The 27,203-nt window shown below is 45.2% G+C and overlaps 1 protein-coding gene across 2 annotated transcripts in view; it reads left to right on the top strand.

Annotated features, from left to right (window-relative positions):
• The window catches only part of LOC139405540 (ras-associated and pleckstrin homology domains-containing protein 1-like), a 131,927-nt gene that overhangs the window by 97,482 nt on the left and 7,242 nt on the right, over nucleotides 1–27,203 (top strand). For both annotated transcript variants that reach the window (XM_071147955.1, XM_071147953.1), the window contains 4 exons: nucleotides 9,754–9,864; nucleotides 21,440–21,538; nucleotides 22,179–22,299; nucleotides 23,270–23,403. In XM_071147955.1, coding sequence (XP_071004056.1) covers nucleotides 9,754–9,864; nucleotides 21,440–21,538; nucleotides 22,179–22,299; nucleotides 23,270–23,403 — 465 coding nt within the window. The remainder of the gene's footprint in view (nucleotides 1–9,753; nucleotides 9,865–21,439; nucleotides 21,539–22,178; nucleotides 22,300–23,269; nucleotides 23,404–27,203) is intronic.

Raw genomic sequence — 27,203 nt, forward strand, 5'->3', positions numbered from 1 at the left:
GACTGTAGGCCTGTTCATTTAGCAGACTAGATACTGTATGTTATCTGGCTATGATATAGATTGTAGGCTTGTTCATTTATCAGACTAGATACTGTATGTTATCTGGCTATAGACTGTAGGCTTGTTAATTTATCAGACTAGATACTGTATGTTATCTGGCTATAGACTGTAGGCTTGTTCATTTAGCAGACAAGATACTGTATGTTATCTGACTATAGACTGTAGGCCTGTTCATTTAGCAGACTAGATACTGTATGTTATCTGGCTATGCTCTATGATATAGGCTGTAGGCTTGTTCATGTAGCAGACTAGATACTGTATGTTATCTGGCTATAGACTGTAGGCTTGTTCATTTAGCTGACTAGATACGGTATGTTATCTGGCTATAGACTGTAGGCTTGTTCATTTATCAGACTAGATACTGTATGTTATCTGACTGTAGACTAGTTCATTTATCAGACTAGATACTGTATGTTATCTGGCTATAGACTGTAGGCCTGTTCATTTATCAGACTAGATACTGTATGTTATCTGGCTATAGACTGTAGGCTAGTTCATTTATCAGACTAGATACTGTATGTTATCTGACTATAGACTGTAGGCTTGTTCATTTATCAGACTAGATACTGTATGTTATCTGACTGTAGACTAGTTCATTTATCAGACTAGATACTATATGTTATCTGGCTATAGACTGTAGGCTTGTTCATTTAGCTGACTAGATACGGTATGTTATCTGGCTATAGACTGTAGGCTTGTTCATTTATCAGACTAGATACTGTATGTTATCTGACTATGATCTATGATATAGACTGTAGACTTGTTCATTTAGCAGACTAGATACTGTATGTTATCTGGCTATAGACTGTAGGCTAGTTCATTTATCAGACTAGATACTGCATGTTATCTGACTATAGACTGTAGGCCTGTTCATTTAGCAGACTAGATACTGTATGTTATCTGGCTATGATATAGATTGTAGGCTTGTTCATTTAGCAGACTAGATACTGTATGTTATCTGGCTATGATATAGACTGTAGACTTGTTCATTTATCAGACTAGATACTGTATGTTATCTGGCTATATACTGTAGGCCTGTTCATTTAGCAGACTAGATACTGTATGTTATCTGACTATAGACTGTAGGCCTGTTCATTTAGCAGACTAGATACTGTATGTTATCTGGCTATAGACTGTAGGCCTGTTCATTTAGCAGACTAGATACTGCATGTTATCTGACTATAGACTGTAGGCCTGTTCATTTAGCAGACTAGATACTGTATGTTATCTGACTGTAGTCTTGTTCATTTATCAGACTAGATACTGTATGTTATCTGGCTATAGACTGTAGACTTGTTCATTTATCAGACTAGATACTGTATGTTATCTGGCTATAGATTGTAGGCTTGTTCATTTATCAGACTAGATACTGTATGTTATCTGACTATGATATAGACTGTAGGCTAGTTCATTTAGCAGACTAGATACGGTATGTTATCTGGCTATAGACTGTAGTCTTGTTCATTTAGCAGACTAGATACTGTATGTTATCTGGCTATAGACTGTAGGCTTGTTCATTTATCAGACTAGATACTGTATGTTATCTGGCTATAGACTGTAGGCTTGTTCATTTAGCAGACTAGATACTGTATGTTATCTGGCTATAGACTGTAGGCTTGTTCATTTATCAGACTAGATACTGTATGTTATCTGGCTATAGACTGTAGGCTTGTTCATTTAGCAGACTAGATACTGTATGTTATCTGACTATAGACTGTAGGCCTGTTCATTTAGCAGACTAGATACTGTATGTTATCTGACTGTAGTCTTGTTCATTTATCAGACTAGATACTGTATGTTATCTGGCTATAGACTGTAGACTTGTTCATTTATCAGACTAGATACTGTATGTTATCTGGCTATAGGCTGTAGGCTTGTTCATTTATCAGACTAGATACTGTATGTTGTCTGGCTATAGACTGTAGGCTTGTTCATTTATCAGACTAGATACTCTATGTTATCTGGCTATAGACTGTAGACTTGTTCATTTATCAGACTAGATACTGTATGTTATCTGGCTATAGACTGTAGGCTTGTTCATTTATCAGACTAGATACTGTATGTTATCTGACTAGACTGTAGACTTGTTCATTTATCAGACTAGATACGGTATGTTATCTGGCTATAGACTGTAGGCTTGTTCATTTATCAGACTAGATACGGTATGTTATCTGACTATAGACTGTAGGCCTGTTCATTTATCAGACTAGATACTGTATGTTATCTGGCTATAGACTGTAGGCTTGTTCATTTATCAGACTAGATACGGTATGTTATCTGACTATAGACTGTAGGCCTGTTCATTTATCAGACTAGATACTGTATGTTATCTGGCTATAGACTGTAGGCCTGTTCATTTATCAGACTAGATACTGTATGTTATCTGGCTATAGACTGTAGGCTTGTTCATTTATCAGACTAGATACGGTATGTTATCTGACTATAGACTGTAGGCCTGTTCATTTATCAGACTAGATACTGTATGTTATCTGGCTATAGACTGTAGGCTTGTTCATTTATCAGACTAGATACTGTATGTTATCTGGCTATAGACTGTATTCTTGTTCATTTATCAGACTAGATACTGTATGTTATCTGGCTATAGACTGTAGGCCTGTTCATTTATCAGACTAGATACTGTATGTTATCTGGCTATAGACTGTAGGCCTGTTCATTTAGCAGACTAGATACTGTATGTTATCTGACTATAGACTGTAGGCCTGTTCATTTAGCAGACTAGATACTGTATGTTATCTGGCTATAGACTGTAGGCCTGTTCATTTATCAGACTAGATACTGTATGTTATCTGGCTATAGACTGTAGGCCTGTTCATTTATCAGACTAGATACTGTATGTTATCTGACTATGATCTATGATATAGACTGTAGACTTGTTCATTTAGCAGACTAGATACTGTATGTTATCTGGCTATAGACTGTAGGCTAGTTCATTTATCAGACTAGATACTGCATGTTATCTGACTATAGACTGTAGGCCTGTTCATTTAGCAGACTAGATACTGTATGTTATCTGGCTATGATATAGATTGTAGGCTTGTTCATTTAGCAGACTAGATACTGTATGTTATCTGGCTATGATATAGACTGTAGACTTGTTCATTTATCAGACTAGATACTGTATGTTATCTGGCTATATACTGTAGGCCTGTTCATTTAGCAGACTAGATACTGTATGTTATCTGACTATAGACTGTAGGCCTGTTCATTTAGCAGACTAGATACTGTATGTTATCTGGCTATAGACTGTAGGCCTGTTCATTTAGCAGACTAGATACTGCATGTTATCTGACTATAGACTGTAGGCCTGTTCATTTAGCAGACTAGATACTGTATGTTATCTGACTGTAGTCTTGTTCATTTATCAGACTAGATACTGTATGTTATCTGGCTATAGACTGTAGACTTGTTCATTTATCAGACTAGATACTGTATGTTATCTGGCTATAGATTGTAGGCTTGTTCATTTATCAGACTAGATACTGTATGTTATCTGACTATGATATAGACTGTAGGCTAGTTCATTTAGCAGACTAGATACGGTATGTTATCTGGCTATAGACTGTAGTCTTGTTCATTTAGCAGACTAGATACTGTATGTTATCTGGCTATAGACTGTAGGCTTGTTCATTTATCAGACTAGATACTGTATGTTATCTGGCTATAGACTGTAGGCTTGTTCATTTAGCAGACTAGATACTGTATGTTATCTGGCTATAGACTGTAGGCTTGTTCATTTATCAGACTAGATACTGTATGTTATCTGGCTATAGACTGTAGGCTTGTTCATTTAGCAGACTAGATACTGTATGTTATCTGACTATAGACTGTAGGCCTGTTCATTTAGCAGACTAGATACTGTATGTTATCTGACTGTAGTCTTGTTCATTTATCAGACTAGATACTGTATGTTATCTGGCTATAGACTGTAGACTTGTTCATTTATCAGACTAGATACTGTATGTTATCTGGCTATAGGCTGTAGGCTTGTTCATTTATCAGACTAGATACTGTATGTTGTCTGGCTATAGACTGTAGGCTTGTTCATTTATCAGACTAGATACTCTATGTTATCTGGCTATAGACTGTAGACTTGTTCATTTATCAGACTAGATACTGTATGTTATCTGGCTATAGACTGTAGGCTTGTTCATTTATCAGACTAGATACTGTATGTTATCTGACTAGACTGTAGACTTGTTCATTTATCAGACTAGATACGGTATGTTATCTGGCTATAGACTGTAGGCTTGTTCATTTATCAGACTAGATACGGTATGTTATCTGACTATAGACTGTAGGCCTGTTCATTTATCAGACTAGATACTGTATGTTATCTGGCTATAGACTGTAGGCTTGTTCATTTATCAGACTAGATACGGTATGTTATCTGACTATAGACTGTAGGCCTGTTCATTTATCAGACTAGATACTGTATGTTATCTGGCTATAGACTGTAGGCCTGTTCATTTATCAGACTAGATACTGTATGTTATCTGGCTATAGACTGTAGGCTTGTTCATTTATCAGACTAGATACGGTATGTTATCTGACTATAGACTGTAGGCCTGTTCATTTATCAGACTAGATACTGTATGTTATCTGGCTATAGACTGTAGGCTTGTTCATTTATCAGACTAGATACTGTATGTTATCTGGCTATAGACTGTATTCTTGTTCATTTATCAGACTAGATACTGTATGTTATCTGGCTATAGACTGTAGGCCTGTTCATTTATCAGACTAGATACTGTATGTTATCTGGCTATAGACTGTAGGCCTGTTCATTTAGCAGACTAGATACTGTATGTTATCTGACTATAGACTGTAGGCCTGTTCATTTAGCAGACTAGATACTGTATGTTATCTGGCTATAGACTGTAGGCCTGTTCATTTATCAGACTAGATACTGTATGTTATCTGGCTATAGACTGTAGGCCTGTTCATTTATCAGACTAGATACTGTATGTTATCTGGCTATAGACTGTAGGCCTGTTCATTTAGCAGACTAGATACTGTATGTTATCTGGCTATAGACTGTAGGCCTGTTCATTTATCAGACTAGATCCTGTATGTTATCTGGCTATAGACTGTAGGCCTGTTCATTTAGCAGACTAGATGCTGTATGTTATCTGACTATAGACTGTAGGCTAGTTCATTTATCAGACTAGATACTGTATGTTATCTGGCTATAGACTGTAGGCTTGTTCATTTATCAGACTAGATACTGTATGTTATCTGACTATAGACTGTAGGCTAGTTCATTTATCAGACTAGATACTGTATGTTATCTGGCTATAGACTGTAGGCTTGTTCATTTAGCAGACAAGATACTGTATGTTATCTGGCTATAGACTGTAGGCTTGTTCATTTATCATACTAGATACTGTATGTTATCTGACTATAGACTGTAGGCTAGTTCATTTATCAGACTAGATACTGTATGTTATCTGGCTATAGACTGTAGGCCTGTTCATTTATCAGACTAGATACTGTATGTTATCTGGCTATAGACTGTAGGCCTGTTCATTTATCAGACTAGATACTGTATGTTATCTGGCTATAGACTGTAGGCTTGTTCATTTAGCAGACTAGATACTGTATGTTATCTGGCTATAGACTGTAGGCTTGTTCATTTATCAGACTAGATACTGTATGTTATCTGGCTATAGACTGTAGGCCTGTTCATTTAGCAGACTAGATACTGTATGTTATCTGACTATAGACTGTAGGCCTGTTCATTTAGCAGACTAGATACTGTATGTTATCTGACTATGATATAGACTGTAGGCTAGTTCATTTAGCAGACTAGATACGGTATGTTATCTGGCTATAGACTGTAGTCTTGTTCATTTAGCAGACTAGATACTGTATGTTATCTGGCTATAGACTGTAGGCTTGTTCATTTATCAGACTAGATACTGTATGTTATCTGGCTATAGACTGTAGGCTTGTTCATTTAGCAGACTAGATACTGTATGTTATCTGGCTATAGACTGTAGGCTTGTTCATTTAGCAGACTAGATACTGTATGTTATCTGGCTATAGACTGTAGGCTTGTTCATTTAGCAGACTAGATACTGTATGTTATCTGACTATAGACTGTAGGCCTGTTCATTTAGCAGACTAGATACTGTATGTTATCTGACTGTAGTCTTGTTCATTTATCAGACTAGATACTGTATGTTATCTGGCTATAGACTGTAAACTTGTTCATTTATCAGACTAGATACTGTATGTTATCTGGCTATAGGCTGTAGGCTTGTTCATTTATCAGACTAGATACTGTATGTTGTCTGGCTATAGACTGTAGGCTTGTTCATTTATCAGACTAGATACTGTATGTTATCTGGCTATAGACTGTAGACTTGTTCATTTATCAGACTAGATACTGTATGTTATCTGGCTATAGACTGTAGGCTTGTTCATTTATCAGACTAGATACTGTATGTTATCTGACTAGACTGTAGACTTGTTCATTTATCAGACTAGATACGGTATGTTATCTGGCTATAGACTGTAGGCTTGTTCATTTATCAGACTAGATACGGTATGTTATCTGACTATAGACTGTAGGCCTGTTCATTTATCAGACTAGATACTGTATGTTATCTGGCTATAGACTGTAGGCTTGTTCATTTATCAGACTAGATACGGTATGTTATCTGACTATAGACTGTAGGCCTGTTCATTTATCAGACTAGATACTGTATGTTATCTGGCTATAGACTGTAGGCCTGTTCATTTATCAGACTAGATACTGTATGTTATCTGGCTATAGACTGTAGGCCTGTTCATGTAGCAGACTAGATACGGTATGTTATCTGACTATAGACTGTAGGCCTGTTCATTTATCAGACTAGATACTGTATGTTATCTGGCTATAGACTGTAGGCTTGTTCATTTATCAGACTAGATACTGTATGTTATCTGGCTATAGACTGTATTCTTGTTCATTTATCAGACTAGATACTGTATGTTATCTGGCTATAGACTGTAGGCCTGTTCATTTAGCAGACTAGATACTGTATGTTATCTGACTATAGACTGTAGGCCTGTTCATTTAGCAGACTAGATACTGTATGTTATCTGGCTATAGACTGTAGGCCTGTTCATTTATCAGACTAGATACTGTATGTTATCTGGCTATAGACTGTAGGCCTGTTCATTTATCAGACTAGATACTGTATGTTATCTGGCTATAGACTGTAGGCCTGTTCATTTAGCAGACTAGATACTGTATGTTATCTGGCTATAGACTGTAGGCCTGTTCATTTATCAGACTAGATACTGTATGTTATCTGGCTATAGACTGTAGGCCTGTTCATTTAGCAGACTAGATGCTGTATGTTATCTGACTATAGACTGTAGGCTAGTTCATTTATCAGACTAGATACTGTATGTTATCTGGCTATAGACTGTAGGCTTGTTCATTTATCAGACTAGATACTGTATGTTATCTGACTATAGACTGTAGGCCTGTTCATTTAGCAGACTAGATACTGTATGTTATCTGGCTATAGACTGTAGGCCTGTTCATTTATCAGACTAGATACTGTATGTTATCTGGCTATAGACTGTAGGCCTGTTCATTTATCAGACTAGATACTGTATGTTATCTGGCTATAGACTGTAGGCCTGTTCATTTAGCAGACTAGATACTATATGTTATCTGGCTATAGACTGTAGGCTTGTTCATTTATCAGACTAGATACTGTATGTTATCTGACTATAGACTGTAGGCCTGTTCATTTAGCAGACTAGATATGCGTATGAGTCCTTTGACATTATTTAATATTATATGATTTTCTAGATAGAATAATATAATTGAATTTAGCTGAATAAAATATTTTAACCATTAAGAAGCGAGAGCGCGTATGAAGTGACTATTTAAAACAGGTCTTATATGATTTAGAGTTATTTGGCAACTTTAGTTGTGAATGATACCAACCGTAGAAATTAAAACATAGGCCTCCCGGGTGGCGCAGTGGTTAAGGGCGCTGTACTGCAGCGCCAGCTGTGCCATCAGAGTCCTGGGTTCGCGCCCAGGCTCTGTCGTAACCGGCCGCGACCGGGAGGTCCGTGGGGCGACGCACAATTGGCCTAGCGTCGCCCGGGTTAGGGAGGGCTTGGTCGGTAGGGGTGTCCTTGTCTCATCGCGCACCAGCGACTCCTGTGGCGGGCTGGGCGCAGTGTACGCTAGCCAAGGTGGCCAGGTGCACGGTGTTTCCTCCGGCGCATTGGTGCGGCTGGCTTCCGGGTTGGATGTGCGCTGTGTTAAAGAAGCAGCGGCTTGGTTGGTTGTGTATCGGAGGACGCATGACTTTCAACCTTCGTCTCTCCCGAGCCCGTACGGGAGTTGTAGCGATGAGACAAGATAGTAGCTACTACAACAATTGTATACTACGAAATTGGGGAGAAAAAGGGGTAAAATTCTAAAAATAAATAAAAATAAAAATAAATAAAAAATAAAATTTAAAACATGATGTGATTATAGGCTATTGATGATGTGATAAAGTTGTAAAACAAGCTTGCCGTGTGTTCCTTGCCTCAGGTTACACAGCTGTTCTCTCATCAAGTATATTTTCACCAGTCAGTTTAATCTCGTTTTTACTAATATGTAAAAATGAGTTACGGTCAACCAACAGCGAATGATGGCCGCACGCTTTCCCTCCGGTCTGTTTTTCAAGGATGCGGGGTAGGCGACTTGGGTTTTATGGTGGAGCTTCATTTGGGAAACCAAGGGAAAATATTGGGGAACATTGAAAGAGACATGTTTTCACTAAACTGTTGCCAGCCCCTTCTGCCGCTCTAGAAAGGTATACAGGAGAGAGGGGAGATGGAAACGCATGGGATATTCAGTATAATTAAAGGTAATGTGTCACCCAATTAATTCTGATTTTATTTAAAAAAATAAAATAAATGCATGCTCCTCAAAATAAAAATGAAATATTTTCCCCCCAATACATTCACTAATTCTAGGCTAATTGTAAGCCGCCCTGCTCAGTCAACAAACCAACAGCATCTTCTGTACCTTCTCTCCCAGACTCATGGATAGATGTTTTGGAGCGTAAGGTAACCCAGTCCATCCAGCATGAATACTAATAACGTCCAAACTCAAAGGCCATTACTAGAATCAGTTAAATTTGTATAGTATATGCTATACCAAATATGTACCAAAGACATCTTAAATTAGTTTTTATTTGATGTTTTTCTGCTATGCTTAGGCTACATATTGTTTAACAGAACAATCCTAATTTTAATTGTAATAATTTTAAGCTTATGCATCAGCTCTAATATGCTTATGGGTGTTTTGAATGAATCATCACCTTTAGAAAGGGCTGTCCAGTTTGTTGTTAGGCTTTGAAACAACATCCACAACAAACATGTTTTACACTGTTAAAACCTGCTGTTGAACTGCTTTCCTCAAATTACTCATTACAAGGAGGTGAGTTAGAGTGGTTAAAGGGACAATAGAGCCCTGAGTACCAGGCCATTAGGAGATTACTGTGACTCAAGGTCACGTGGAATTGTTACTACGATCATGACTGCCAGTGTGGCAGTATGGTCACCACAACAGCCCTAGTGCCACTCAGTGGATGGTGCAATGAAGTGAAACACATGACGGTCAACTCTAAATCCTTAATTTCTTCCCTCCTCCTCTCTGGCTGGCAGGCTTCCAGAGATCTGGTGTGTTTCCTGCAGCTGGATCATGTTAATGTGTACTACGGACAGGACTACCGCAGCAAGTACAAGGCCCCCACAGACTACTGCCTGGCCCTCAAGGTGAGAACAACAGCCCAGCTTGAACCACATTAACTACCACCTAACCCCACAGAGTACTGGCCCTAACCCCACAGAGTACTGGCCCTAACCCCACAGAGTACTGGCCCTAACCCCACAGAGTACTGGCCCTAACCCCACAGAGTACTGGCCTTAACCCCACAGAGTACTGCCTGGCCCTCAAGGTGAGAACAACAGCCCAGCTTGAACCACATTAACTACCACCTAACCCCACAGAGTCCAGGCCCTAACCCCACAGAGTCCAGGCCCTAACCCCACAGAGTCCAGGCCCTAACCCCACAGAGTCCAGGCCCTAACCCCACAGAGTCCAGGCCCTAACCCCACAGAGTCCAGGCCCTAACCCCACAGAGTCCAGGCCCTAACCCCACAGAGTCCAGGCCCTAACCCCACAGAGTCCAGGCCCTAACCCCACAGAGTCCAGGCCCTAACCCCACAGAGAAATGCCTGGTCCTCAAGGTGAGAGCAAAGGCCTCCACACCATTACCATCTGACCTCTGTTGCCTTTACTAACACCTGAACACTATAGGATCCCAAATGTCACCATATTCCCAATATCAGGGCTCCAAGAAGCCGCCGAAGAACATGACTGATGTTTTACATTCTACCAACCAATTGTGCTATTTTGTTCGTTTTTGTGCGTTTTGTGTAACATATTTTTTTTTACTAATTTTGTACATAATGTTGCTGCTACCGTCTCTTATGACCGAAAATAACTTCTGGACATCAGAACAGCGATTACTCACCACGGACTGGAAGAAGCGTTTTCCTTGAACAAGTCCGACGGGAAGGATATCCTGCTTTCCCGGGAACAGGCCCAGATCCCCGCCATTCAGTGGAACAGGCCCAGATCCACACCATTCAGTGGAACAGGCCCAGATCCACGCCATTCAGTGGAACAGGCCCAGATCCACGCCATTCAGTGGAACAGGCCCAGATCCACGCCTTTCACTGGAACAGGCCCAGATCCACGCCTTTCACTGGAACAGGCCCAGATCCACGCCTTTCACTGGAACAGGCCCAGATCCACGCCTTTCACTGGAACAGGCCCAGATCAGCGCCTTTCACTGGAACAGGCCCAGATCAGCGCCTTTCACTGGAACAGGCCCAGATCCACGCCTTTCACTGGAACAGGCCCAGATCCACGCCTTTCACTGGAACAGGCCCAGATCCACGCCTTTCACTGGAACAGGCCCAGATCCACGCCTTTCACTGGAACAGGCCCAGATCCACGCCTTTCACTGGAACAGGCCCAGATCCACGCCATTCAGTGGAACAGGCCCAGATCCACGCCATTCAGTGGAACAGGCCCAGATCCACGCCATTCAGTGGAACAGGCCCAGATCCACGCCATTCAGTGGAACAGGCCCAGATCCACGCCATTCAGTGGAACAGGCCCAGATCCACGCCATTCAGTGGAACAGGCCCAGATCCACGCCTTTCACTGGAACAGGCCCAGATCAGCGCCTTTCACTGGAACAGGCCCAGATCAGCGCCTTTCACTGGAACAGGCCCAGATCCACGCCTTTCACTGGAACAGGCCCAGATCCACACCAGTCACTGGAACAGGCCCAGATCCACGCCATTCACTGGAACAGGCCCAGATCCACGCCATTCACTGGAACAGGCCCAGATCCCAGCCTTTTGCGTGAACAGGCCCAGATCCCAGTCTTTCACTGGAACAGGCCCAGATCCACGCCATTCAGTGGAAAAGGCCCAGATCCACGCCATTCAGTGGAACAGGCCCAGATCCACGCCATTCAGTGGAACAGGCCCACATCCACGCCATTCAGTGGAACAGGCCCAGATCCTCGCCTTTCAGTGGAACAGGCCCAGATCCACGCATTTCACTGGAACAGGCCCAGATCCCAGCCTTTTGCGTGAACAGACCCAGATCCCAGCCTTTTGCGTGAACAGGCCCAGATCCCAGCCTTTTTCGTGAACAGGCCCAGATCCCAGCCTTTCACTGAAACAGGCCCAGATCCACGCCATTCACTGGAACAGGCCCAGATCCACGCCTTTCACTGGAACAGGCCCAGATCCACGCCTTTCACTGGAACAGGCCCAGATCCACGCCTTTCACTGGAACAGGCCCAGATCCACGCCAGTCACTGGAACAGGCCCAGATCCACGCCATTCAGTGGAACAGGCCCAGATCCACGCCATTCAGTGGAACAGGCCCACATCCACGCCATTCAGTGGAACAGGCCCAGATCCTCGCCTTTCAGTGGAACAGGCCCAGATCCACGCATTTCACTGGAACAGGCCCAGATCCACGCATTTCACTGGAACAGGCCCAGATCCCAGCCTTTTGCGTGAACAGGCCCAGATCCCAGCCTTTCACTGAAACAGGCCCAGATCCACGCCTTTCACTGGAACAGGCCCAGATCCACGCCTTTCACTGGAACAGGCCCAGATCCACGCCTTTCACTGGAACAGGCCCAGATCCCAGTCTTTCACTGGAACAGGCCCAGATCCCAGTCTTTCACTGGAACAGGCCCAGATCCCAGCCTTTCACTGGAACAGGCCCAGATCCCAGCCTTTCACTGGAACAGGCCCAGATCCCAGCCTTTCACTGGAACAGGCCCAGATCCCAGTCTTTCACTGGAACAGGCCCAGATCCCAGCCTTTCACTGGAACAGGCCCTGATCCCAGCCTTTCACTGGAACAGGCCCTGATCCCAGTCTTTCACTGGAACAGGCCCAGATCCCAGTCTTTCACTGGAACAGGCCCAGATCACAGTCTTTCACTGGAACAGGCCCAGATCACAGTCTTTCACTGGAACAGGCCCAGATCCCAGTCTTTCACTGGAACAGGCCCAGATCCCAGTCTTTCACTGGAACAGGCCCAGATCCCAGTCTTTCACTGGAACAGGCCCAGATCCCAGTCTTTCACTGGAACAGGCCCAGATCCCAGTCTTTCACTGGAACAGGCCCAGATCCCAGTCTTTCACTGGAACAGGCCCAGATCCCAGTCTTTCACTGGAACAGGCCCAGATCCCAGTCTTTCACTGGAACAGGCCCAGGTCCCAGTCTTTCACTGGAACAGGCCCAGATCCCAGCCTTTCACTGGAACAGGCCCAGATCCCAGCCTTTTGCGTGAACACAAGACGCAGGAAAAGGGGCCGCGGATCGGGGCTCCTTCTGAGAATCCACAGGCGAGCGAGTAAACTCCCACTGCCATCCCTTCTTCTAGCTAACGTGCAATCATTGGAAAATAAAATTGATGATCTACAATTTAAGATTATCCTACCAACGGGACATTAAAAACTAACATCTTATGTTTCGTGGCTGAACGACGAAACTGACAATAAAGAGCTACCTTCGCTTTAACTCCAACCCTGTTCCTGGAGAGATACCCTCCTGTAGGTTTGAACTCCAACCCCAGTTGTAACTAACCTGATTCAGTTTATCAACCAGCTAATTATTAGACTCAGGTGTGCTAGATTAGGGTTGGAGTTAAAACCTACAGGAGGATATCTCTCCAGGAACAAGGTTGGAGTTAAAACCTCCAGGAGGGTATCTCTCCAGGAACAGGGTTGGAGTTCAAACCTCCAGGAACAGGGTTGGAGTTAAAACCTACAGGAGTGTCTCTCTCCAGGAACAAGGTTGGAGTTAAAACCTCCAGGAGGGTATCTCTCCAGGGACAGGGTTGGAGTGAAAACCTACAGGATTTCCTAATATTTAGCAAACCACACGGGCACACTCCAACACTAACATAATTTACACACACAGTATTTGTGTTTAGTGAGTCCGCCAGATCAGAGGCAGTAGGGAAGACCAGGGATGTTCTATGTTTAGTGAGTCCCCCAGATCAGAGGCAGTAGGGAGGACCAGGGATGTTCTCTGTTTAGTGAGTCCTCCAGATCAGAGGCAGTAGGGAAGACCAGGGATGTTCTATGTTTAGTGAGTCCCCCAGATCAGAGGCAGTAGGGAGGACCAGGGATGTTCTCTGTTTAGTGAGTCCTCCAGATCAGAGGCAGTAGAGATGACCAGGGATGTTCTCTGTTTAGTGAGTCCTCCAGATCAGAGGCAGTAGGGAAGACCAGGGATGTTCTCTGTTTAGTGAGTCCTCCAGATCAGAGGCAGTAGGGAAGACCAGGGATGTTCTCTGTTTAGTGAGTCCCCCAGATCAGAGGCAGTATAATCAGAGGACCATAATTCTGTCCTGCCTGAGCATTCTGCGTACTACTTGTCACTGCTAGTAACACCAACACTGTGTACTGCTTGTCACTGCTAGTAACACCAACACTGTGTACTGCTTGTCACTGCTAGTAACACCAACACTGTGTACTGCTTGTCTCTGCTAGTAACACCAACACTGTGTACTGCTTGTCACTGCTAGTAACACCAACACCGTGTACTGCTTGTCACTGCTAGTAACACCAACACTGTGTACTGCTTGTCACTGCTAGTAACACCAACACTGTGTACTGCTTGTCACTGCTAGTAACACCAACACTGTGACCTACTTGTCACTGCTAGTAACACCAACACTGTGACCTACTTGTCACTGCTAGTAACACCAACACTGTGTACTACTTGTCTCTGCTAGTAACACCAACACTGTGTACTACTTGTCACTGCTAGTAACACCAACACTGCATGCGTCTGACTCTAGCTGTAATGATGCCCAGGAGATTAATATATTTTGAATATAGGGTAGTTTTGAGTCTCTTCATGTTATGCTAGCAAAGCACTCAGTGAGGCCAAAGACCCAGCCGCTAGTAACGTGTTGAACCTAGTAGCACCTGTAAACTCACTGTAGCTAGTTAGTAGCACCTGTAAACTCACTGTAGCTAGTTAGCAGCACCTGTAAACTCACTGTAGCTAGTTAGCAGCACCTGTAAACTCACTGTAGCTAGTTAGCAGCACCTGTAAACTCACTGTAGCTAGTTAGCAGCACCTGTAAACTCACTGTAGCTAGTTAGCAGCACCTGTAAACTCACTGTAGCTAGTTAGCAGCACCTGTAAACTCACTGTAGCTAGTTAGCAGCACCTGTAAACTCACTTTAGCTAGTTAGCAGCACCTGTAAACTCACTGTAGCTAGTTAGCAGCACCTGTAAACTCACTGTAGCTAGTTAGCAGCACCTGTAAACTCACTGTAGCTAGTTAGGAGAACCTGTACACTCACTGTAGCTAGTTAACAGCACATGTAAACTCCCTGTAGCTAGTTAGTACCACCTGAACACTCACAGTAGCTCCAGCTGGAATCATGCCTACTGCCCAAGGCATTGCTGGTGCTTTGAAAATACTGTATTCCAAATGTCTTCATGTTATGTTAGCCAGGTTTGGTTTTTGTTGTTGAAGAGAATAGTAGGGACACTGCTCGCTCCCAAATACCTTCTGATATACTTCACTTCCTGAAAGGGAGGAAAATAGATTTCTTTGTATCCTTTTGTGCCTCATCTTTCAAAACTTCACAGTCCCAGATTTTAAAAAACAGACTAGGAGCTTTAAAGAGAGGAGAGGTGGAGGGAGACTGGGGAGATGGGGGCTTCCGTTTGCCTAGTTGTTTTGGGACACTGATTCCCTGCAGTGATGGTGTTTGGGCCACTGATTCCCTGCAGTGATGGTGTTTGGGACACTGATTCCCTGCAGTGATGGTGTTTGGGACACTGATTCCCTGCAGTGATGGTGTTTGGGACACTGATTCCCTGCAGTGATGGTGTTTGGGACACTGATTCCCTGCAGTGATGGTGTTTGGGACACTGATTCCCTGCAGTGATGGTGTTTGGGACACTGATTCCCTGCAGTGATGGTGTTTGGGACACTGATTCCCTGCAGTGATGGTGTTTGGGACACTGATTCCCTGCAGTGATGGTGTTTGGGACACTGATTCCCTGCAGTGATGGTGTTTGGGACACTGATTCCCTGCAGTGATGGTGTTTGGGACACTGATTCCCTGCAGTGATGGTGTTTGGGACACTGATTCCCTGCAGTGAGTACCAACACCTTACCACTGTTACACCTGGCTATCAGCAGAGTCCCAACACCTTACCACTGTTACACCTGGCTATCTGCAGAGTCCCAACACCTTACCACTGTTACACCTGGCTATCAGCAGAGTCCCAACAGCAGTCCCAACACCTTACCACTGTTACACCTGGCTATCAGCAGAGTCCCAACACCTTACCACTGTTACACCTGGTTATCAGCAGAGTCCCAACACCTTACCACTGCTACACCTGGCTATCAGCAGAGTCCCAACACCTTACCACTGTTACACCTGGCTATCAGTAGAGTCCCAACACCTTACCACTGCTACACCTGGTTATCAGCAGAGTCCCAACACCTTACCACTGCTACACCTGGTTATCAGCAGAGTCCCATCACCTTACCACTGCTACACCTGGTTATCAGCAGAGTCCCAACACCTTACCACTGCTACACCTGGTTATCAGCAGAGTCCCAACACCTTACCATTGCTACACCTGGTTATCAGCAGAGTCCCAATAGCAGTACCAACACCTTACCACTGTTACACTGGCAGCGAAGCAGTTCATTCAGCCTCATTTACTGCCTTTTAAAAAACCAAATTATTAGGGTGAGGCACATGGGATACTAACATCTTACTACACAACATACGCTTAGTATTACTTTCTTCGCTACAGTATATATATCTCCCTGGTATATTACATAATTTATGCAGCAGCAAACAATACATTTTTGGACTCACCTTGTTGTGCTGTTCTCACTTGAACAGGAAGGTGGCGCAGCGGTCTTTCGTGGGCAAATTTTGTCATGGAACTCTGCCATTCTCTGGATTTACAGTGCTTCTAAAAACAACTGGACCTAGGATTTACAATTCAAATCATATTTTATTGGTCACATACATGTGACTAGCAAGTGGGTCAACGGGTGGCAGGTAAGGGGGAGGTGATATGATCCTTGACTAGTCTCTCAAAGCACTTCATGATGACAGAGGTGAGTGCTGCGGGGTGATAGTCATTAAGTTTAGTTACCTTTGCTTTCTTGGGTACAGAAACAATGGTGGCCATTTTGAAGCATGTGGGGATAGTAGACTGGGATAGGGAGAGATGGAATATGCCTGTAAACACACCAGCCAGTTGGTCTGAGGATGCGGCTGGGGATGCAGTCTGAGCCGGCAGCCTTGCGAGGGTTAACACGCGTAACTGTCCTACTCACGTCACGGAGAAAGAGAGCCCACAGTCCTTGGCAGCGGGCCATGTTAGTGGCACTGTGTTATCCTCAAAATGGTGAAGAAAGTGTTTAGTTTGTCCGGAAGCAAGACGTCAGTGTCCGCGACATGACTGGTTTTCCCTTTGTAGTTCGTGATTGTTTGTAGACCCTGCCACATACATCTCGTGTCTGAGCGGTTGAATTGCGAATCCACTGACTCTATACTGACATTTTGCTTGTTTGATTGCCTTGCGAAGGGAATAACTACACTGTTTCTATTCAGCCATATTCCCAGACCTCTTTCCATGGTTAAATGAAGTGGTTCACGCTTTCAGTTTTGTGCAAATGCCGCCATCTGTCCACGGTTTCTGGTTAGGGTAGGTTTTAATTGTCACAGTGGGTACAACATCTCCTAAACACTTCCTAATAAACTCACTCACCGAATCAGTGTATACGTCGATATTATTCTCGGAACTTATCCAGGCCGCAAAACAATCTTGAAGCGTGGATTCCGATTGGTCAGACCAGCGTTGAATAGTCCTTTGCACGGGTACTTCCTGTTTGAGGTTCTGCCTATTGGAGGGGAGGAGCAAAATGGAGTTGTGGTCAGATTACGGAAGTTAGAGTAGCAGTGGTCTGGTGTTTTTCCTGAGTGAGTGCTACAGTCGATATGCTGATAGAATTTAGGTAGCCTTGTTCTCATATTTGCTTTGTTAAAATCCCCAGCTACAATAAATGCGGCATCAGGATATGTGGTTTCCAGTTTGCATAAAGTCCAGTGAAGTTCTTTGAGGGCCGACGAGGTTTTCGTAAACGGCCGTGGCGATGACGGAGGAGAATTCTCTTGGGAGATAATATGGTTGGCATTTAATTTTGAGGTATTCTAGGTCGGGTGAACAAAATTACTTGAGTTCCTGTATGTTCCTAGAATTACACCATGAATCGTTAATCATGAAACCCCCCCCCCCCCCGCCCTTCTGCTTCCCGGAGAGATATTTATTCCTGTCTGCAGAATCCTGCTGGCTTTACCGACTCCGACTCCGACAGAGTATCCCGAGAGAGCCATGTTTCCATGAAACAAACTATGTTACAGGCCCCGATGTCTCTCTGGAAAGAAATCCTTGTTCTAAGCTCATCAACTTTATTATCCAAAGACTGAACATTAGAGAGTAATATACTTGAAAGCGGTGGGTGGTCCTACTGAGTCGAACCAGCAGGTCGCCTCGAGTGCCTCTCCTCCCCGGGCGATGTTTTGGGTCGGCCTCTAGAATAAGTTCCATTGCTCTGGTGAGAGTGAACAAAGGATCTGGTCCAGGGAAGTCGTATTCCTGGTCGTAATGCTGGTAGTTCTGGTGAGTTTCTGCCGCTCTAATATCCAATAGTTCTTCCCGGCTGTATGTAATGACACAAAACATTTCCTGAGCTAATAATGTAAAAACAATTACATAAAATCAAAATACTGCAAAGTTTTCTAGGAGCGAGTTGTGATGCTGCGTCTCCGTCGGCGCCATCCTCCGAGTTGAACGACCGTTCAAAACGTATTTTCACAGTCTTAGAAAGTTCCCAGAGTTCCCAGCTGTCTTGAACTCACTGAAGTCAAGTTTTCATAGTTCAGAGTTCCCAGCTGTCTTGAACTCACTGAAGTCAAGTTTTCATAGTTTTGAGTGCAGCACAAATCATGCTTCATTGACAGCCAATGTTGAATGTTTATCATTTTAAACTTGAAAAAGAGACACTTAATCCCAGATTTCGGTCCACACTGCCGCTGGCACTGATTCCTTCCAAACCCCTCATCGTTGAATTTGCGATTTCCAACTTGTTGTGTAATGTTTATGTCCAATGGCCGATGAGCACCGATACGTTTTATCTATAATTTCTCTTCATATGACAACGATTAAAAAGGATTTGCCAGGAGATTGTCGACTTGATTCATAATGATGACTGCTAACTAAGATTGTGAACGTATGATGTTGACATGATCAGTCCAATCAAAGCTACTGTACATATCACGTGATATGACATTTTATCTGTGGCCAATGACCTTGAGTCTTCTTGGATGGGCATTTCTAATGTAAATATATGGCAGCACCCGATGGGCTCTCCTCTTACACTTGGCAGTGACATAAAGTCCACATGAGTGACAGAACACTGAGCCAATCACGGCGCAACACACTGTATTTTCTGCTGGCTTTCCCCACCACCACAGAAAGCACTGAGCTAGACTGAAACACCTGAGTTTTGGAGCTGCCTTACTCAAGAAAACAAAAAAGAGACCAATAAGATGTCTTTATTATTAACTCAATGATTTACATTATTTACAAACTGATATGTGACACGTTTTAATGCCAAAATAACATGCAAAACAGGCAGAGCCCCACCTGCCCTGAATGACAGATCGTCAACTGGTTGGATCTCTACCTAGTCTGCCTTTCAGAGGAGCTTATACAGCGTCACACTGCCATCTAGTGGCACAGTGTATAAACCTACTGAGAAATCATCTCTGCATTGCCTCAACTCACATCTCTGGGCTTTTAGCCCAATTTATCTATCAGGGCACCAAGGTCCAAACCTAGGTCATCTTTTCTAATTAAAAAAAGAATATATATATTTTTTTTTATGTATACACTCCTCAAAAAAATAAAGGGAACACTTAAACAACACAATGTAACTCCAAGTCAATCACACTTCTATGAAATCAAACTGTCCACTTAGGTAGCAACACTGATTGACAATACATTTCACATGCTGTTGTGCAAATGGAATAGACAACAGGTGGAAATTATAGGCAATTAGCAAGACACCCCCAATAAAGGAGTGGTTCTGCAGGTGGTGACCACAGACCACTTCTCAGTTCCTATGCTCCCTGGCTGATGTTTTGGTCACTTTTGAATGCTGGCGGTGCTTTCACTCTAGTGGTAGCATGAGACGGAGTCTACAACCCACACAAGTGGCTCAGGTAGTGCAGCTCATCCAGGATGGCACATCAATGCGAGCTGTGGCACGAAGGTTTGCTGTGTCTGTCAGCTTAGTGTCCAGAGCATGGAGGCACTACCAGGAGACAGGCCAGTATATCAGGAGACGTGGAGGAGGCCGTAGGAGGGCAACAACCCAGCAGTAGGACCGCTACCTCCGCCTTTGTGCAAAGAGGAGCACTGCCAGAGCCCTGCAAAATGACCTCCAGCAGTCCACAAATGTGCATGTGTCTGCTCAAACGGTCAGAAACAGACTCCATGATGGTGGTATGAGGGCCCGACGTCCACAGGTGGGGGTTGCTCTTACAGCCCAACACCGTGCAGGACGTTTGGCATTTGCCAGAGAACACCAAGATTGGCAAATTCGCCACTGACGCCCTGTGGTCTTCACAGATGAAAGCAGGTTCACACTGAGCACATGACAGACGTGACAGAGTCTGGAGACGCCGTGGAGAACATTCTGCTGCCTGCAACATCCTCCAGCATGACCGGTTTGGCGGTGGGTCAGTCATGGTGTGGGGTGGGATTTCTTTGGGGGGCCGCACAGCCCTCCATGTGCTCGCCAGAGGAAGCCTGACTGCCATTAGGTACCGAGATGAGGTCCTCAGACCCCTTCTGAGACCATATGCTGGTGCGGTTGGCCCTGGGTTCCTCCTAATGCAAGACAATGCTAGACCTCATGTGGCTGGAGTGTTTCAGCAGTTCCTGCAAGAGGAAGGCATTGATGCTATGGACTGGCCCGCCCGTTCCCCAGACCTGAATCCAATTGAGCACATTTGGGACATCATGTCTCGCTCCATCCACCAATGCCACGTTGCACCACAAACTGTCCAGGAGTTGGCGGATGCTTTAGTCCAGGTCTGGGAGGAGATCCCTCAGGAGACCATCCGCTACCTCATCAGGAGCATGCCCAGGCGTTGTAGGGAGGTCATACAGGCACGTGGAGGCCACACACACTACTGAGCCTCATTTTGACTTGTTTTAAGGACATGACATCAAAGTTGGATCAGCCTGTAGTGTGGTTTTCCACTTTAATTTTGAGTGTGACTCCAGATCCAGACCTCCATGGGTTGATAAATTTGATTTCCATTGATCATTTTTGTGTGATTTTGTTGTCAGCACATTCAACTATGTAAAGAAAAAAGTATTTAATAAGAATATTTCATTCACATCTAGGATGTGTTATTTTAGTGTTCCCTTTATATTTTTTTGAGCAGTGTGTGTGTGTGTATATGTATATATATATATATACTCGCTATCGAGAAACCGTGCCCAGATCTCAGTTAACCCAGAACTAAAACCTTGTATAATTTGGTCAGCAGAATCTGTCCCATGAGAGATTAGACAGAAATCCGAACATGTTATCGTTGTGATGCGTCGCCGTTACATGTTCTGTATCTATGCTGTCATTCATCATTAACATGTCCTACTGTCTGTCTGTTCAGCATCCTCAGATCCAGAAGAAATCCCAGTACATCAAGTACCTGTGTTGTGATGACGTCAGAACCCTACACCAGTGGATCAATGGGATACGCATCGCCAAGGTAACGTTACGTTTCCTCAGCAACAACGTAACGAGAGAGAGAGAGAGTCGAGGAAAGCAGAGCCATAGTCTGGGTACTCACAGAACATCTTGGACAGAATACCTCAATGGCCAAACTTGATGTATTTGGCTCTGACTGAAAGCTGTGGGAACATTTGAGAAAGCTGGGCTGTATTCACTATCAACCAAACGGAAGAAACCGGGGAGGGACCTATCTGAATGTGTTAAATAGATCTAGTCTAGACTCTAGTTTTCATTGCAGAACGTTTTGCGCTTGGTGTAAACAGTTTCCGATGCAAACCATTTTGCTACGTTGCAAACCGACAAATGAATGCACCCCTGTCTGTTGACTGACTAATGAATACACCCTGAAGTCTGTTGACTGACTAATGAATACACCCTGAAGTCTGTTGACTGACTAATGAATACACCCTGATGTCTGTTGACTGACTAATGAATACACCCCTGATGTCTGTTGACTGACTAATGAATACACCCCTGATGTCTGTTGACTGACTAATGAATACACCCCTGATGTCTGTTGACTGACTAATGAATACACCCCTGATGTCTGTTGACTGACTAATGAATACACCCTGAAGTCTGTTGACTGACTAATGTCTTTTGATCTGTGTCTCCAGTATGGGAAGACCCTGTATGTGAACTACCAGGAGGCTATGAAGAGGACTGAGGCAGCCTACGACTGGTCTTCTCTCTCTAGCTCCTCTATCAAGTCTGGATCCAGCTCCTCCAGCCTGCCTGGTGAGTGGTGGTGGACAGACACACACCTACAACACAACACACACTCAGCTACAGCATAGCAGGGTCTATTTTTATTTCAATTCAGTCATTTTTTGGAAGTACAATTCCAGGAATTTCAGTTTACTTCCTGTAATGACAGATTGAAATGGATTAGTCCCCAACGCTGCAGCAGTTACCCACGTTCTTAGCCACAGTATAGTATTTATAAGATTTGTAGTTGTGGGGCCTCCCGAGTGGCGCAGCGGCCTAAGGCACTGCATTGCAGTGTTGCAGCGTCACTACAGCCTGAGGTTCAATCCCAGGCTGTGTCATTACCAGCCGCGGGGTGCTCTAGCGACTCCTTGTGGCGGTCCCAGGCGCCTGCAGGCTGACCTTGTCGGTCAGTTGAACGGTGTTTCCTCTGACACATTGGTGCGGCTTTAGCAGGTCATGTTTCGGAGGACTCATGATTCAACCTTCGCCTCTCCCCAGCCCGTTGGGGAGTTGCAGCGATGAGACCTTTGCCTCTCCCCAGCCCGTTGGGGAGTTGCGGCGATGAGACCTTCGCCTCTCCCCAGCCCGTTGGGGAGTTGCAGCGATGAGACCTTCGCCTCTCCCCAGCCCGTTGGGGAGTTGCAGCGATGAGACCTTCGCCTCTCCCCAGCCGTTGGGGAGTTGCAGCGATGAGACCTTCGCCTCTCCCCAGCCCGTTGGGGAGTTGCAGCGATGAGACCTTCGCCTCTCCCCAGCCCGTTGGGGAGTTGCAGCGATGAGACCTTCGCCTCTCCCCAGCCCGTTGGGGAGTTGCAGCGATGAGACTAGATTGTAATCATGAAATTGGGAAAAAATATTTAAATAATAAATAATAATATTGGTTCTTGCTATAACACTCCTCTCTCCACCCTCTCACTTTCTTTCTCCTCGCTCTCCTCTCGCTCCCTCCCTCCCCCTCTTCAATCTCTTTCTCCCTCCCTTCTCTCTCTCCCTACAGAGTCCCAGTCGACCCACTGCAGTAGTGATAGTGGTGTTGCTGTGTCAGAGAACAACCTGTCAGGCCACAGCCGCTCTCAGAGCCAGGTCAGCTCCATCTTCTCCGAGGCCTGGAAGAGAGGCACCCAGGATGAGGTACCGCCTCCTCCTGTACTGACACCCTCACCTTACCCTGTCACCTGTCACCTGTCTCTATTGACCTGCCTCAGTATTCCCCACCTGTCACCTGTCTCTATTGACCTGCCTCAGTATTCCTCACCTGTCACCTGTCTCTATTGACCTGCTTCAGTATTCCTCACCTGTCACCTGTCTCTATTGACCTGCCTCAGTATTCCTCACCTGTCACCTGTCTCTATTGACCTGCCTCAGTATTCCCCACCTGTCACCTGTCTCTATTGACCTGCCTCAGTATTCCTCACCTGTCACCTGTCTCTATTGACCTGCCTCGGTATTCCTCACCTGTCACCTGTCTCTATTGCCCTGCCTCAGTATTCCTCACCTGTCACCTGTCTCTATTGCCCTGCCTCAGTATTCCTCACCTGTCACCTGTCTCTATTGACCTGCCTCAGTATTCCTCACCTGTCACCTGTCTCTATTGACCTGCCTCAGTATTCCTCACCTGTCACCTGTCTCTATTGACCTGCCTCAGTATTCCTCACCTGTCACCTGTCTCTATTGACCTGCCTCAGTATTCCTCACCTGTCACCTGTCTCTATTGCCCTGCCTCAGTATTCCTCACCTGTCACCTGTCTCTATTGACCTGCCTCAGTATTCCCCACCTGTCACCTGTCTCTATTGACCTGCCTCAGTATTCCTCACCTGTCACCTGTCTCTATTGACCTGCCTCAGTATTCCTCACCTGTCTCTATTGACCTGCCTCAGTATTCCTCACCTGTCTCTATTGACCTGCCTCAGTATTCCCCACCTGTCACCTGTCTCTATTGACCTGCCTCAGTATTCCTCACCTGTCACCTGTCTCTATTGACCTGCCTCAGTATTCCTCAACTGTCTCTATTGACCTGCCTCAGTATTCCCCACCTGTCACCTGTCTCTATTGACCTGCCTCAGTATTCCTCACCTGTCACCTGTCTCTATTGACCTGCCTCAGTATTCCCCACCTGTCACCTGTCTCTATTGCCCTGCCTCAGTATTCCTCACCTGTCACCTGTCTCTATTGACCTGCCTCAGTATTCCTCACCTGTCACCTGTCTCTATTGACCTGCCTCAGTATTCCTCACCTGTCTCTATTGCCCTGCCTCAGTATTCCTCACCTGTCTCTATTGACCTGCCTCAGTATTCCTCACCTGTCACCTGTCTCTATTGACCTGCCTCAGTATTCCTCACCTGTCACCTGTCTCTATTGACCTGCCTCAGTATTCCTCACCTGTCACCTGTCTCTATTGACCTGCCTCAGTATTCCCCACCTGTCACCTGTCTCTATTGACCTGCCCCAGTATTCCTCACCTGTCACCTGTCTCTATTGACCTGCCTCGGTATTCCTCACCTGTCACCTGTCTCTATTGACCTGCCTCGGTATTCCTCACCTGTCACCTGTCTCTATTGCCCTGCCTCAGTATTCCTCACCTGTCTCTATTGACCTGCCTCAGTATTCCTCACCTGTCACCTGTCTCTATTGACCTGCCTCAGTATTCCTCACCTGTCTCTATTGACCTGCCTCAGTATTCCTCACCTGTCACCTGTCTCTATTGACCTGCCTCAGTATTCCCCACCTGTCACCTGTCTCTATTGACCTGCCTCAGTATTCCTCACCTGTCACCTGTCTCTATTGACCTGCCTCGGTATTCCTCACCTGTCACCTGTCTCTATTGACCTGCCTCGGTATTCCTCACCTGTCACCTGTCTCTATTGACCTGCCTCAGTATTCCTCACCTGTCACCTGTCTCTATTGACCTGCCTCAGTATTCCTCACCTGTCTCTATTGACCTGCCTCAGTATTCCTCACCTGTCACCTGTCTCTATTGACCTGCCTCAGTATTCCTCACCTGTCTCTATTGACCTGCCTCAGTATTCCCCTGTCACCTGTCTCTATTGACCTGCCTCAGTATTCCTCACCTGTCACCTGTCTCTATTGACCTGCCTCAGTATTCCCCACCTGTCACCTGTCTCTATTGACCTGCCTCAGTATTCCTCACCTGTCTCTATTGACCTGCCTCAGTATTCCTCACCTGTCACCTGTCTCTATTGACCTGCCTCAGTATTCCTCACCTGTCACCTGTCTCTATTGCCCTGCCTCAGTATTCCTCACCTGTCTCTATTGACCTGCCTCAGTATTCCTCACCTGTCACCTGTCTCTATTGACCTGCCTCAGTATTCCTCACCTGTCACCTGTCTCTATTGACCTGCCTCAGTATTCCTCACCTGTCTCTATTGACCTGCCTCAGTATTCCTCACCTGTCACCTGTCTCTATTGACCTGCCTCAGTATTCCTCACCTGTCACCTGTCTCTATTGACCTGCCTCGGTATTCCTCACCTGTCACCTGTCTCTATTGACCTGCCTCGGTATTCCTCACCTGTCACCTGTCTCTATTGACCTGCCTCAGTATTCCTCACCTGTCACCTGTCTCTATTGACCTGCCTCAGTATTCCTCACCTGTCTCTATTGACCTGCCTCAGTATTCCTCACCTGTCACCTGTCTCTATTGCCCTGCCTCAGTATTCCTCACCTGTCTCTATTGACCTGCCTCGGTATTCCTCACCTGTCTCTATTGACCTGCCTCAGTATTCCTCACCTGTCACCTGTCTCTATTGACCTGCCTCAGTATTCCTCACCTGTCTCTATTGACCTGCCTCAGTATTCCTCACCTGTCACCTGTCTCTATTGACCTGCCTCAGTATTCCTCACCTGTCACCTGTCTCTATTGACCTGCCTCAGTATTCCTCACCTGTCTCTATTGACCTGCCTCAGTATTCCTCACCTGTCTCTATTGACCTGCCTCAGTATTCCTCACCTGTCACCTGTCTCTATTGACCTGCCTCAGTATTCCTCACCTGTCACCTGTCTCTATTGACCTGCCTCAGTATTCCTCACCTGTCACCTGTCTCTATTGACCTGCCTCAGTATTCCTCACCTGTCTCTATTGACCTGCCTCAGTATTCCCCACCTGTCACCTGTCTCTATTGACCTGCCTCAGTATTCCTCACCTGTCACCTGTCTCTATTGACCTGCCTCAGTATTCCTCACCTGTCACCTGTCTCTATTGACCTGCCTCAGTATTCCTCACCTGTCACCTGTCTCTATTGCCCTGCCTCAGTATTCCTCACCTGTCACCTGTCTCTATTGCCCTGCCTCAGTATTCCTCAACTGTCTCAATTGACCTGCCTCAGTATTCCTCACCTGTCACCTGTCTCTATTGACCTGCCTCAGTATTCCTCACCTGTCTCTATTGACCTGCCTCGGTATTCCTCACCTGTCACCTGTCTCTATTGACCTGCCTCAGTATTCCTCACCTGTCACCTGTCTCTATTGACCTGCCTCAGTATTCCTCACCTTTCTCTATTGACCTGCCTCAGTATTCCTCACCTGTCACCTGTCTCTATTGACCTGCCTCAGTATTCCTCACCTGTCACCTGTCTCTATTGACCTGCCTCAGTATTCCTCACCTGTCTCTATTGCCCTGCCTCAGTATTCCTCACCTGTCTCTATTGACCTGCCTCAGTATTCCCCACCTGTCACCTGTCTCTATTGACCTGCCTCAGTATTCCTCACCTGTCACCTGTCTCTATTGACCTGCCTCAGTTTTACCCCTAGGAGGAGTGTGACTGACATTCTGTCATGCCCGATTCCCACTGTAGGGTCAAACCGAGCCAGGCCGAGCTGTACTGACCTGGTTGCACATCCACCATAGTGTCTGGAACCATACAGGGAAGGACAATATCATAGCCAGCACAGTGTGGTCCGGGTTGACCCTAGAAT

Source organism: Oncorhynchus clarkii, chromosome 3 (assembly GCF_045791955.1).
Source record: "Oncorhynchus clarkii lewisi isolate Uvic-CL-2024 chromosome 3, UVic_Ocla_1.0, whole genome shotgun sequence".
Classification (NCBI taxonomy): domain Eukaryota; kingdom Metazoa; phylum Chordata; class Actinopteri; order Salmoniformes; family Salmonidae; genus Oncorhynchus; species Oncorhynchus clarkii.